This window comes from Thalia democratica, chromosome 2 (genome assembly GCF_965202585.1).
Source record: "Thalia democratica chromosome 2, ktThaDemo2.hap1.1, whole genome shotgun sequence".
Classification (NCBI taxonomy): domain Eukaryota; kingdom Metazoa; phylum Chordata; class Thaliacea; order Salpida; family Salpidae; genus Thalia; species Thalia democratica.
The window spans coordinates 80,829,556-80,844,148 of record NC_139166.1 but is presented as its reverse complement, the minus strand read 5'-3'; the positions used below and the strand labels follow the sequence as shown (position 1 = coordinate 80,844,148).

At 25.0% G+C, this 14,593-nt stretch overlaps 1 protein-coding gene across 4 annotated transcripts; it reads right to left on the bottom strand.

The window, feature by feature from the left end:
* Positions 1 to 3,633: 3,633 nt before the first annotated feature.
* Positions 3,634 to 13,384, bottom strand: LOC145829461 (bone morphogenetic protein 1-like). Of its 4 annotated transcripts, XM_082937255.1 has the most exons (9): positions 13,260 to 13,384; positions 11,970 to 12,127; positions 9,923 to 10,133; positions 8,001 to 8,168; positions 6,524 to 6,697; positions 5,205 to 5,405; positions 4,721 to 4,981; positions 4,293 to 4,439; positions 3,638 to 4,109 (listed from the first exon to the last, which is right to left on the bottom strand). In XM_082937255.1, the coding sequence occupies exons 1-8, from the start codon at positions 13,312 to 13,314 to the stop codon at positions 4,321 to 4,323; spliced, it is 1,347 nt and encodes a 448-aa protein (XP_082793381.1). In that variant the 5' UTR covers positions 13,315 to 13,384; the 3' UTR covers positions 3,638 to 4,109; positions 4,293 to 4,320. The 4 variants fall into 4 exon arrangements, with proteins under 4 accessions (XP_082793383.1, XP_082793382.1, XP_082793384.1 ...); XM_082937257.1 differs by lacking the exon at positions 5,205 to 5,405 and having other exon boundaries at positions 3,634 to 4,109; XM_082937256.1 differs by lacking the exon at positions 6,524 to 6,697 and having other exon boundaries at positions 3,637 to 4,109.
* Positions 13,385 to 14,593: the final 1,209 nt, after the last annotated feature.

The following is a 14,593-nucleotide window of genomic DNA, read 5'->3' as shown; positions in this document are numbered from 1 at the left end:
ATCTGTAATCTAAAATTTGCTCAGTTAAAAACTGTTTGAAAATACACATTTACGTAATAAAAGGTTTGTTTTAAATAGGTAGCAGTCTAATATGCACGAAAGGATTTTTTTGCACGAAGGGTCAAATATGCACGAAGACTCTTTTGCAAGTAAAAACTTTTGCCTGGTGGGTAACTTTTGCACAAGGAGTCACTTTTGCACGAAGGGTAAATTTGGCACAAAGACACTTTTGCACGAGTTGAAAATACTTTTTTTTTACATTATTTTCATTATTATTACTTTTAACCTAAACCCTTACCCTCAGTCGGTAATTCTTATTTTTGTTATATATATTTCTTTCTCCTTGTTTTTTTTTGATACATATTTCTTATTAGGTTTCTTTTTTCTATCACTGTTACCCCTAACCCTTTCCCTCTATCGGTAACATTTTTCTTTCTTCTTTGTTTGTTAATATTTTTTTTTTTTCTAAGTTTTTAAAAAATACTTTTTTTGTTAATTTCTTTAACTATCACTGTTACCTCTAACCCTTACCCTCGGTCTGTAACTTTTTTTTTTTTTATCAGTCTATCTTTTTTTTCTTGTTAGATTTTTTTCTTTTTCTTTCTTTTTATTTTATAACTTTTTTACTCTAGTGTAAAAATAACCCTTCTTGCAAAAATATCTCCGTGCAAAAGTTACCCTTCAAGCAAAAATATCGCTTCGTGCAAAAAGGTCTTCATACAAAAGTGCTATTTTGTGCATATTTGACGGGTGCACGACAATTCAAATTCCGACAGTTCAAACTCTAAAAAAAATTTAAAGAGCCACAAATTAAAAAGTAGTATAGTATATATTTGAAAAAAAATTAAAATATGTATGTTAGCTTTATTAATATCTATAAGCAAATTTTTTTAGTAAAATATTAAATTTTTTTAACAATATGGCTAAAATAAGTTTAAAAGTATACTTATTTTTATTATTATTTTAAAGTTTATTTTACAAAAAGAAAAAAATGGCTTCTAAATATTTATTATACCAACATACATATTTTTTTATTTTTTTCAAATATGTAATACTTTTTTATTTGTGGCCCTTTAATTTTTTTTAGAATTTGAGTTGTCGGAATTTGAATTGTCCGAATTTGAATTGTCATGTAACCAAATTTGACCCGTTCCCGTGTTAAATACTTATTTTTACGAGTATCCTAAACTGGGTTTTATTAGAGTTTGGTTTGTGTTAGTTTTTGTTGTATATATATCTCAAGTTTGTAAACTTATTTAAATATAATAAAAACAAACCCTGTAATCATACTATTAGCATTAAGTTTAGATTTATGTTAGTTTTCGTATCAGCTATAAAGAAAAAACTATCATTAATCTCAGATTGCTTTAGCTCAAAAAAAATTGGTAAATGCATTTTTTGTTAAAATACCATTTGACTTGTTACTTTTGCTTACCAGTATCCTGAACTGTTTTTTAGGGCTTTATTTGTGTAAATTTTTTGTGTATCTGACTAAAGTTAATGTATATCTGAATAAACTAAAACAGTGTCTCTGAACATCAGTTCGCTTTCGTTAAAAGTCTTATTAACATCATTTTTCAGCACATATGTTTTATTTTATTTTTACAGTGAAACAAGTATTTTTTTTGATCAGTTGTAATAGCAAAGGACTTTAGGGGAATGAATATCGGAAAAAGCATGATGTTAGAAGCTGAACGATGGGCTATAGATAAAGGATTTAAATGTTTTTACGTGAGCCCTTCGTACAATGCGAAAAACTTCTATAAGAAATGCGGTTATGTTGATGAAGATGAAAAAATAAATTGCAAGGGTCCAAAGTTTTTAATGCTAAAAACAAAACTTGAGAATAAGTCTTGAACTAATAAGCTTATCATCTGAAATAACTTTTATTATCAGCTTTTTCAATCATACTATTTAGATCCGTCAAAGTCAAGTTTTATTTAAATTCAATTTACACTTAGTTCAATGAAACTATTCATTATGCTTTAATGTTTTATGTAGTTTTATAAAAATTCATAACGTTTAAGCGAGTTTTAGCGTTAGTACTACTTTTTAAACACTTTATAAATAAAATAATGTGTTTAAGTTACTTCAAAATAAAGTAATTGTGATAAAAACGGTAATGTTTAACATAAATATAGTATGTTAACTTACAAGCTTAAATTTTACATGTAATGAGTTCTAGAAAAAAATTACTGTATTTATTTTTGTGTTTATAAAACATAATTTTGTATTATATTTAACTTGTGTAACAAATGTTTAAGTTAAAATTTTTAATATAAAGCAAAATAAGTTGTCACTGAATTATAAACCTAAGTCATTAAAAAAATGTTATCATGCAATACAAACAAATGCTAAAAGTTTTCAAAAATGTTATTAAACATCCTATTTTATAATTTATTAAGATGTTTTATAGCTTTACTTGTTGAAGAAAGTAAAAATTATAAAGATTTTCAGTGATTGTTGTATATAGTTTAAATTCTTAATGTCTGCCCTAATTTTTCTTTGTATTATATAATGAATTAGTACATTACGTTTAAATTTTTTGAGAACATTTGAAAAGTATTGATTGCTTATTTTCACACATATCATAAACTAAATTGATTGTTTATTGCTTGAAAAACAAATTTATAAGTTTGTTAATGAAAATTTATAAACATCATACTTTCAATTTAATAAGGTTTGTAAAATTTAAAATAATGACACATTTGAAATGATAGAAACCATTTTATTTATAATTAGTCTACTTTAAATTAAAAAACTTTAGTTATTACTTTTCTTTATGTTTTAAAAATTTTCAATTTGCTGTTCATGTTATGGATAAAAAAAATTAAAATTTTCCAAGCTTATTAATTATTGATTTTCGGTTTTTCTGCAATATAACTTGCAAAAGTATATAATTAGAATTATGAAAGATATTGACTAATTATGAATTTTAATTTTTAAAAAATATAAAGCATTAACTATCAAACCTTATTCCTTTTGTTAGTCCTTTTAAAAAATTAACGTATTCTAAATAATGGCATTATAAAAAATTTTCAATCTTTTTACTAGTTGTTAACACCACACTCAAGTGCTTGATTAAATACAACATAGATTTTAAAAGATTTAGACAAAACAAAAATATTACCTTTAACAACTCCTAAAGACTTAAAAAGTAAAGTTTAAACTTCAGACAAAACAAAAATGTAAAGTTTGTTTATAAATAATAAGAAAACAGAAAAACACTTGTTTAAAAATTAAGTAACTTCAAATAAAATCTAATATTTTAAAACATATGTTGAAAAATACCGTAAAAAACCAAATACTTTGTAGGAAAATTTTTCATATTAAAATTTTGAATCTTGACTTATAGTTTATATTCTTCGTTATAAAAAAAAGTTTAAACCTATACCATACTCGTACATAGCTAAAGGTATTGTTTCCTATAGTTTTTTTACTTTTTACTTATAAAATAAAAAGATTATTAATCATACTAGTGTATATAAGTAAAAAAAAGTAAGTCAGGTAGTTTAAGTTATTTTTAGGTGAAAAGTATAAACTATTTAAAGGTTTTGAGTTAACTTTCTTTGAAATACTAGCTTATGAAATATGCAATAGTATGACAACCAACAAATTCTAAGCATTATATTTATTTGTTTTACAATTATTAGAATTTTAGGAAGTCTTTAAGTTGATTTCAATTATTTTGTAACTTTTAGTTATAAACTAGTTACTTTTAATTCAGTTTTATAAAACGTTTTCATAAAAAGCAAACAATAAGTATATGTTTATATTTTTTTATTTTAACATTTAAATGCTCTAAAATTAAAATAACCTAAACTTGTTTTCATTTAAACTTTACGTAAATATCAAATTCGTTAATTACAACATTAAAATTTTATATTCATAAGCCTTCTTTTTAAACAATATTATTCTGTAAAAAAGTAACTAAAAACATTAAAAAGAGATAAAAGTTTAGTTCACACTCAAACGGTGAAGCAGTCAAAATCTGAATAAATACAGAAGCAATGTAATAAATTATCTACAAAAAAATCTTAAAATAAAAGGCAGCACTGGGTTTTTATTGGCAATTCTCAATTTTCTTTTGTTTCAAGTGGCTTTCTTACCTTAAATTAATATATAACTTAATCATTTAACCTGTTTTTTATAAAAAAGTAATTAAAGAATAATAATTAATGATATCATAACTAATCTATGTTTTATATTTTATCATCTTAAACTTTTATGCTAATTATCTAATACGAAAAAGTTATCTTAAATAAATTATAAATATATATTTTAAAACTGACTTTTGTATTAACTTTTTTAGAATTTCTATTAAGCTGCGTCAACTTTTGAGTTCTTGCATTTTTTACGAAGTGTGATTGCCGCCACAATTATTGTAACCAAGGCAATAGATGAAAAAACTGCCCCCATTACAACACTGACTCTTCTCTCTAAAACAAGAGTTATAGTTATGTGGTCAGTTTTCAATATATTTATTACTTTTTTGTTAACAAATAAAGTATATACTAGAAAATTTTTTCAACATGCAATTTGAATAAAATTTACTAGCTATAATACATTTTGTTTATTAATTAATTCTGAAATTTTAACCAATTTTGTATATTTTTTAAACACGATTTTTAGTAATATAAACACTGCTTGTTAGTAAAAAACTCTTATGTTTTAATTTAAATTAAAGACATGTAGTTTTATAAACACTAGATTTATTTACTTTCAAAAGTTTCGATGTCATCTGTAGACGTGTTGTTGCTGGCGCCTTCTAGCTCTCTAGTGCTGCTAGCGGTAGTAATTTTTTCCGCAGTAGTTGTCGTAGCAGGTACAGTAGTAGTGGTCTGAACGGTGGTTGTAGTTTTGGATGTAGTAGTTGTAGTTGATGAAGTGGTAGGCACTTGAGTTGTTGTCGTAGGTGGCGCTGTTGTTGTAGTTTTCTTTGTTGTAGTGGTTTCAGGCATAGTGGTTGGTACGTATGACTCTGTAATATTTAAATTTTGAACAAAATGCAATTTGTACAAGTTTGAATTTGAAAATATACATGAAAACAACTATTTAGCATACCCAAACGAATATTTAACCAAGAGAAACATAATAAGGGCACCAATAACAGTAAAAAAAGTTAAAATAAGATTTGCATTTTAGAACCTTACATCATCTATTCACTTTCAATAAAATTTCTCAGTTTTTTTTTTGTTTATTACCTTTAGTAGTCACAACATTTGTTGCTGTGGTGTCAACTTTTGTAAATAATTTGTTAATTACTGTTGAATCAAACGCGTTAGTATCCGTCTCAGAGTCTGTTGTCTTAAAAGGTGTCGTAACTTTTGAAGGTGTCGTAGTTTTAACTGCAGTCGTACTTTCAAATGGTTCTGTAGTAACTTTTGGCGTTGTGTCCAGTAGCTCTGTTATATGGTAAATATCATCTTAGTCCAAGATTTTTCGATAAGTGCCATGTTCATGCACTACGCCAAGCTTGCTAGCCAGATAAGTAAAAGAAAAAACTTTGTTTTATAAATATGCAGACAGCTAAACAACAAGCTTTATAGAACCTTTTCTACTTACTAAAGGTATTGAAAAGGCACTTTAAAAAAAATCATCTGTAACATTTTTTGAATAAAAAAAAAATTATTTTATATGTCAAAATATTTTTTTTATTACTGATTAACTTTAAAGTTTTCCAACCCTTTTAACACTAAATAAACTGGAGTAAATAATTTGAAAACTGTTGTTATAAATACTGTTTTTAAAATTTAAGAAATTGAGCTTAAATTAAAATCAACTGTTTAACAAAACTTTCTGTACAAGTGTAGAAAATAATAAAACAGACCAATGTTTTTATCGTTTAGTACTAAATTACACTCGTAAATAAAGAAGTACTTGAATAAAGAAAAATTTAGAGAATGAAAACAAAATAAATCAGATAAAATCAACATACTATGATCGAAAATAATACTGTTAGACATTGTAGCAAGCATTCTAATAACAAACTGCATTTAAGCCTTTAAGTGCGGTCAGTAATAACAGATTGATTAAACTTTTTAACTTTAAGCTTGCTAAACTAATCTATTTAAAGTGAATGGTTTATACAAGCGTTTTCGGAAGTTCAAACAATGTTTTCTGAGTAATAAAGAGTTTTTTGCGTTTAAACTGCATTTAAAGTGTTAAGTGTTAAACACAAGGTTATGTAAAATTACGTTTTACTTGCATTGAAGTTTAAAACGTGCTAAACTACCATTTTCAAAAAACTTTAAATAAATTATTATAATGCATTTGCCTTTTGATAAATTTAATTACGTACTTTGATTTCATAAAACAATAGCTTCATGTGCATAGTAAAGCTAAAACTTAGTTCTTTACTTGTTATGTATTTTTAAAAGTTAAAACTAACAAAATTGTTTTTTTTTGTTATCTTTTAAAATTCTAGCGTTTAGCGAAGGTTCTTAAGCACAGTCTAGATTTGCGAGCAAAAAAAGCAAAATTTTTTGTTTATTAAAAAATAAATATATAATGTTTTAAATACCTTTAGTTGTTAGCTGTCTGGTAGTTGTTATTTTGTTTGTTGTTTTTGTTGTTGTTTCTGGTTTAGTTGTAGTTTTAGTTGTGGATGTAATTTTCTGTGTAGTTGTGTAAATCTTTGTTGTTTGTTTAACTGTTGTTGTGTATAATTGTGTTGTAGTCTGTTCGGTAACGTTTCCTGAAAAAAAAACGTCCACTTGTTTATTTATAAAAACGTTATGCTAAGTTAGCTTTTTTGATATTCATTTTGTCTTTTTAATTTTTCACTTTTACGAAAGGTAACATTAAAAATTAACCAAACGTAAAAACTTTATTGTGTTTTCTTTTTTTAGTTAAATTCGGCATCGAAAGTAGTTATGACGTTTAATAGAATTTAAGTAGTATCTAATTATAATAACACAATTATAGTATAAAACAAGGATAAAAAATGTAGCAACATGAAATTTTATGAAACATTAAGTAACAAATTGAAACTCATTAACGATTGGTGAATATAGTTAATAAAAACGTTAAAGTGCATTTTAAACTTCTGTTGCTATTTTCCAAAGCTATATACTAACCACTTAAAAAGAATGCAGTATAAACACACAATTAAGTTTGTTTTCAATATAACTTATTCAAAACATTTGTTTGCTAAAACCGCACAAGTTTTTGTTTACATATTTTTAAATTACATTTTGATACAAACTCTCCTAAGTGTGCTGTATATAATATTTTTTTTAATCTATATAGATAAAAAAAATTGAAACTTTACAATAAGAATAACAAATATCTAATTATTAAAACAGATGTATATTAAAAAGGTACCGAAAATTAAAAAATAAATAAGTTTTTGTATAAAGGTAGCTTTTTTTTGAGTACATAGTAAAACCTACTGATATTTTATTGATACAAAAGTATATGTAACTTCCAAAAAGTAAACAGGATGTGACATAACCTGAATATTTTAAACATGCTAAGGTTGATTATATAACAAAAAGCTTTCTAAAAAAATACTACCTGATATTAAAATTCGTATCCACTTAAAAAAAAATTGAATTGTTTATTTTAAAAAGTTGAACTAAAACAAAACTAAAGATTTTAATTATTTGTTTTTTATGTTTAGTTAGAAAAAATTATCGAACTTTTAGTAATTACATTTACTGAAAACAAGTACAAATTCTACAATAAGTTAAAATTCTTATACAACTTAAACAACTTAAGGATATAAGTCAAAGGATATAAAGCGATAAAAGAATTTAAACCTAAAAAAATATAAAAAAATAAAGAAAACCATTAACCATTATTAGGAAAACAACGTAGTGTAAAGGAAAGTAATTTATTAGAGTTCTAATAAAAATTAAACATTTTTCACACTTATAACAACGAAAAAACTACGAAAACTTAAGCATACATTATCAATAAAATTACTTTGTGCATAAACTAATAATGATAATTAATTTTAAAGTTTAAATGTTTTAAAAAGTAAACAAAAAACCAACGTTGTTCGCAGTTAGTACCGTTCCAGCCATCTGCGCAGTTGCAAGTATATTTTTCAATCTGCACACTCTCATTGGTGCCATTAACACTGGTGTAATGGTGTGTAGTGGATGGTTGTTGCACACACTCGCCACCATTCATGCACGGGTTGAACTTGCATGGAAGTTCCACTGAATAAGTTATATTTAGACTAAAACTGGTACTATGCAACTTAAGAAATTTTAGTAGTTTTTATTATTTAATATACTTTTGAAAATATTTTAAAAGTTTTAGTTTAGTGAACTTAAAGTGTCTCTAGTTAATACATTTACAATATACACGTTTATACTGATCATACAATAGGTCAAATTTACATAGTAGTTCGACCGAATAAATTACATCAAATAGTATTTTGATTGGTTTTACTTTTTCCACTTATGTCCCTTAGAAACTTTTTAAGTATAATTATAAACTTTTGATAGATATCTTTTATTTAGAGTATTTATCTATTATAAATTTTGCTTTCGTACATAAATAAGTATTTCGTTATAGTTGACAAAAACCAAAAATAGACAATAATCGGTTCAAAACACAAAGTGTTTAGTTTTATGTGCTAGATTAAGTTAAACAAAAACGTTTCATAAAAATTTTTAATATTCTATTTATGAATAAACTAAAAAATAAAAGGTTTATATGTAACATAATAGATTTTTTTATTTTTCATTTATACATATTCTTTCGTTTACTTCTTTGAAAAATATATACTAAGAGTAATTGCTTTAGAAAATAGCAACATATTGTAATTAGTCTACTTTACACATTTTAGATAATTGACGCTAAATTTAGTTGAATTATATTAAATATACTTCTGTAAACTATATAATTATACAACTTTAAAATCTTATTCAAACTTACAATTTTATTATTTTAAGTTTTAAGTTTGTCAATATTTAAATTTATCTTTGTCTTGATAATGTGAACTAATCAATTAAATGTGTCGTTTTTACTTGAATGTTCGTTTAGCTACCGTAAAGTATAATGTTTGCACTGGAGCACTTAGAAAAATTAATTTACCGCAGTAACAACAAGATAGAGATCTAAACACTCACTAAACAATAAATGCCACTTGAGTGTTCTGGAGAAGATTGAGGTCGCACTATTAAGTGTGTTGTCATTAAGATTTATTGGAAAATATTTTAGGAAAACAATTACTGGCAATAACCACAAAATAATATTTTATCTTCGGTTCAGGAGAAGGTATCTACTCGCTATTTAACTTAGTTAGGATAAAAACTTAAAATAAACGGCAAAATTTTTAAAGTAAACAATAAGTTACTAATTTTATCAATACTCTTTCTACATAAGTTTATTTATTTTGTTATTAAAAATTTTGAAAACTTCTTTGGTTTAAATAGCTTTTTCATTAAACATGTGTTTATAATTTAAAACTTGTAGTTTTTAACAAACGTGGAAAACATTTGTTATATACATGTCAAGCTAAATGCAAATAAAAACCGACATTTTGGTTTTTAAAAATTTGAACAGAAAAATTAATAAAGCATGAAATTAATTATACAAACTTTTTTATTTTTTGTTCTTTAATACTTAAAAATAAATACATGATTTTATTTTTATAATTTTCTAATTACTAAAATGTATTTTAAAAGCTATACATCAACGTAATTTGACTGTAAATTATTTCACTTGATCGTTAAGTTTTGTCGTTTGTCTTAAATTTTTTTAATTAGTTAACTAATTATTTTATAACTAATAAGTTTTAAACTTTGATTAAACAAATATGCTCAAAACTATATCTTACATGAGAAAAAATGGATTGTTTAGTTTTTTGTATTATATTCAAAATAACTTTAAAAACTTTAAAGTTATATTTAGTAAATGATAAATTATTATTTTTATTTACTACAGTTTCTTTTGAAAAACCAACCCTCAAAAACCAGGGAAAATCCCGAACCCGAAACGCTGTCGTCGCTGCCAAAGTTCACCCTCACCGGGGTTTTCCCCTCAATCAGCCTCCTCCCCTCCAACGAGTTGTTCTTGCCGCAGTACTTGTTCCACTCCTCCCCATTGAACTGCACGTTGAGGTGGTCGAACTGGCAGCCACTCGACTTCTCGATATCCAACGACTCTATGTAGACCTGTGGGAAAATTATTTTTATATGAATATTGTTTTTATTGTATATAAAAAAACAAATTTGCTAAATGTTCAAAGTTAAGTGTTGAATGTCCTGCGATTCTATGTAGACCTTTGAAAAAGTCTTAATAATTTTTTTTTGGTATTTTGGAGTTAGAAAAAGTTATTATATAATATAATTTACTCTATTATAATTCTTTTTAATGTATAAAACTTTTATTTTTTACCAGTTAGATAAGAAAAAATGTTTTTTTAAGTAATTTTAAATATATTTTGCGTAAGTTGTTTTATTCACAATAACTATTATCGATTAAGTTTTGCAGTTGTATTAAATTACGAGTGATATGATAAATCTACTATTGGATACTTTACGTTTAAACTTACCGGACAAAAATTAATAGGCATAAAAACTTATTGTCTAAAAGTACAAATTAAATTTTAAATTTATTGCTTTTAGTTTTAAACTTCAAAACTGAAATAGCGTTAAAAATTGGCTTCTAAAAACAAAAAAAAAGAATTTTAATTTTATTGAATTGAAAGTAGTTTTTAAAACTTGAATAAATCCGACTATAAAATAACTTAATAAAAAGAATAAAGTATTTAATTAGTTTATTGTGTTATCTTAAACTAAAAACAATAAACTATTAAAAGTAGTAGTATATAGTAGTTTTTTAAAGTAGTATTATACATACTATATAAACGTTTTAATTTTAACCAGTTGTAGAAAATTTTCAAATTAATGTTTAATTATAAGAAAAATATTTAAAATTTAAAATCATAGCTTGTTATGTTTTATTTTGAAATAAGTAACTTCCGCAACTGCGTAGTTCAAATAACATTCAAGTACCTGGTGAGCTACTTTGTTGCAACAAAACACAAAAGTTTCAGTTTGTTTATTTAATCTCGCCATTTCACTAATTAATCTTGTAGCGAACTTTGCTAAATACACAAGATGTATAAATAAAAGAATTTTACTACAAATATATAACTGTTTTTAGCTCACAGGTTTTACTAAAGTTTAATTAATAAAAGTAATTTATTATAAATTTTAGTAATAGATTTTTTTTTTTAATCTACGCAAGTCAATAGTACTTTTTGACAAAAATTTTAAATATTTAAGGATAAGTTTAAGTTTAAAAATTTTCTATTAACAAGTCAACGATGGTTAATCCTTTTGTTTTTTTTTCTGTAATTCTAAATAGTTTGAAAAAAAAATTGTAGATTAGTTAGTATACTAACTATTACAAATGTTATTAATATAATAACAAATTTTTTGTCTTTATTTACTAAGATAAAACTTTACTTAAATTAAAAAAAGTAATATAGAACTAATTTAGTATTATCATTGTTTCCACCTTAATTAAAGCAAGTAGGTGTTGTATAATTATATAATAAAACTTAGAATAGAACAGTTTTAAAGGTAACTCATAGATAGAACATCATTTACTTTATAAGTTTTATATAATAGACAAACTTAATGTAATAAACCAGGATGAAGTTGATATTTTTTGCACCTTAGTCAACGCAAGTTAGTTGTAATTTTATAAAAAAGACATTTTAAAGTACACTAACATCTAAAAGCTTAAAACAATGAACTACAAGCTAGAAACTAGTTTTACAAAGCTAAAATATCAAACTGCACCTAATCAGATAGAAAACATTATTTTTTACTCACCAACACCGATTTCGATCGGTTGTACTTTTATAAAAACGTTTTTTTAATAACTTTTGTTCAATGCAGAAAAACGAATAATTTACAAACCGATAAAAATAATATAATAACTAAATGTTAAATATAACTAACTAAATAATATTAAATATAATTAATAAAAGTTCGCACCTTAACCCACGCGGACTGCTGGTATTGTTCTCCAATCGTCCACCAACAGTTCAGGTTTCCCTTGTACTTATCAGGATGCCCAGGGGACTGTAAGCTGGTCGCGGATGTTTCAACCAGGGAAATGTTGCCGCAGGTGTTGTACACTGGCATGTCTGCTTCTGTTTCAACGAGTGTATTTTGTTTGAAAATTTATTAATAATGATAGAACTTTTTTTTTTGTTAAGCTGAATCTGTTGTTCACAGATATGTTTTTTTTTTTTTTGAAAAAGTGTGTATTTTTTGCTTTAATTAAACGATAACATAGTAATTATTATTACTTTCAATATATCTAATACCGGAATGTAGGTTTCTAAATAACTTGATGTATTAATACCATTTATTAAAGTTGTTTTATAAGTAACTCCTTGAATTTCTTAAGTTCTTGCAAATGTTATATATGCCATTTTTTCCTAAGACAAACCTTACTGTTCTTACCATTCTTAATAAATTAATATTTATCTTACTATAATTTATTTTTTAATCTGAAAATGTGTTTGTCTTTAAATAACGTTAACGAAACAAAACATATTTGATTGAAAATTAAAAGATTTTATAACATTCGTACATTAGTAGTGCACACGAATTTTTTTTTTAAAGTTTGAATGTATATTTGTTAAAAATAATTTAAGATAGTTTAATGTATGTTAATAAAACGCATAATTAAATAACGTTCATGCTTTATCAAACTTACATTGGTTTATTGTGTGTTAAGCCGTATTTACAAATATTCGTAAACAGTGATCGCGCCATTGGTACATGTGAAATTCATTGCACATTTTAAAAACATTTTATATTAATTCCATTTAACTTGGTTTAGTTTTAAAGTTTAGAACACGATGTAAAAATTTTAGAGCTAATTTGTAAATTACTATGTTGTTTTAACCTAGTTGTGTTTAATTAATTTCTCTGTAACTGTTCAGTCATGTACTTGAAACTTCAACTATAAATACAATGCTTGATGAACTCATTTTGTCAACAATTAAAAAAAAAACTATAATAAGAAAATTAAACTTTGTTGATCATGCATTGTAACTTAATAACTTTTTCAATACTTCAAACTGCTTGAAAATTGCGTATACATTCGTTGTAGATTTTTTAAGTAAAACAATAAATACCTCAAGATATGAAAGTGTTTAGCTTTACTTAAAACTTTAAAACACTTAATCATGCAAAGCACTAGTTTTTGTATTTTGGTAATAAAACAATTCAAAAATTTTTCTTTTAATATTAAAAAACAATTTAACAACTTACTTTGACTGAGGCTTGTTGCAGCAACGAATGTGAGAAATAAAACTGCGCTAATCATTTTTAAGTTACTACTGTTATTAACACTAAATTAGTATTTGTTACTGTCTGCTATCTGCTTTCTACTCGACGAATGAATCCGTAACAGCAAAACACTTGATTATAACAAGTCTTGTCTCTTGCGCCGGATAGTGGCAAAAAACTCTAACAAACTAGTGCACTAATTTCGCATTTAGAATACGCACTAGAGCTAATTAAATTTATTAAATTCCACCCGAACTGCCTTGAATTCGCTAAACAAACAAAACATGATTCATCACCGCCCCTTTATGACGTAACAAGACCCGATTTAAGTGCTTGATGACGTGGATGATGCTCGGCAAATCTGTTCGAGCTTGTTTTAGAACAAGTTGTTTTTGATGTGCCTTAATCGGTTAATTTGGTGATTAATGGCTTAGAACTGTTTTCGCAAAAACTTGAATGTTTTTGTGTTCTTTACGGGGAAAATATGAGCCAAAATGTTGTGTGTATAGCAAGGTTTCTTGAAAATCGGAAACATTTGTGGTACAAAGTGGAGATTTTCTATTTTAAAACAAAGAAGTTTAAACAGTTACGGTTGGTTTAGTTAATTGACTAGCTACCTTTGTACCTTACTTAAAAATTTAGCGTATATTTGCATATTATGTTGTTATTTATTAAACGTGTGGCTAATAGTAGTAATTGATGCTTAAACTTGTTCTGCATTTAGTTCAGTTAAATAAAGTCAGGTACAAAAAGTTGTATGCTAAAATAAAAATAATAGTTTACAGGTTAAATACAATACATGTAGTTACTAACTTTGCAAGCTTTTTCATGTTAATTAAAAATTTATCCTTTCAGGTTATTAAAATTTGCTTTAAAAAAACTAAAAACTAAGTTTTCTTTAAATATTTCACACATATCAATAAAATTTGTTGAGCATTCTTTTTTTTTAATTCAAACTCAAAATATAAATTTTTTTTATGTTTATTTCTTAAAAATTAAGCTGCTTATTAAGCCTTTAAAGTCATGTATACACTTTTAAGCTATTTTAAGTATATTATAGTTGTTTTCTGAATATCTTGTTTACTTATTCAAAACAATTAGCAGTCTAATAAAATCTTTTATCATGAGATAGTTGTTTTGCAAAACAAGCAATTAATTTTTTATGTGTTACAAGGTTATTAGACTAAACTATAACACTTTATTTAGTATTAATCCATTTAAAAAAACACCTTATAATACTTTGTTTAACTACCTAACCTCAAATTTGAATTTAACTCTTTACAATTGAGTCTAGCTAAACTACTAACTTCTGTAAG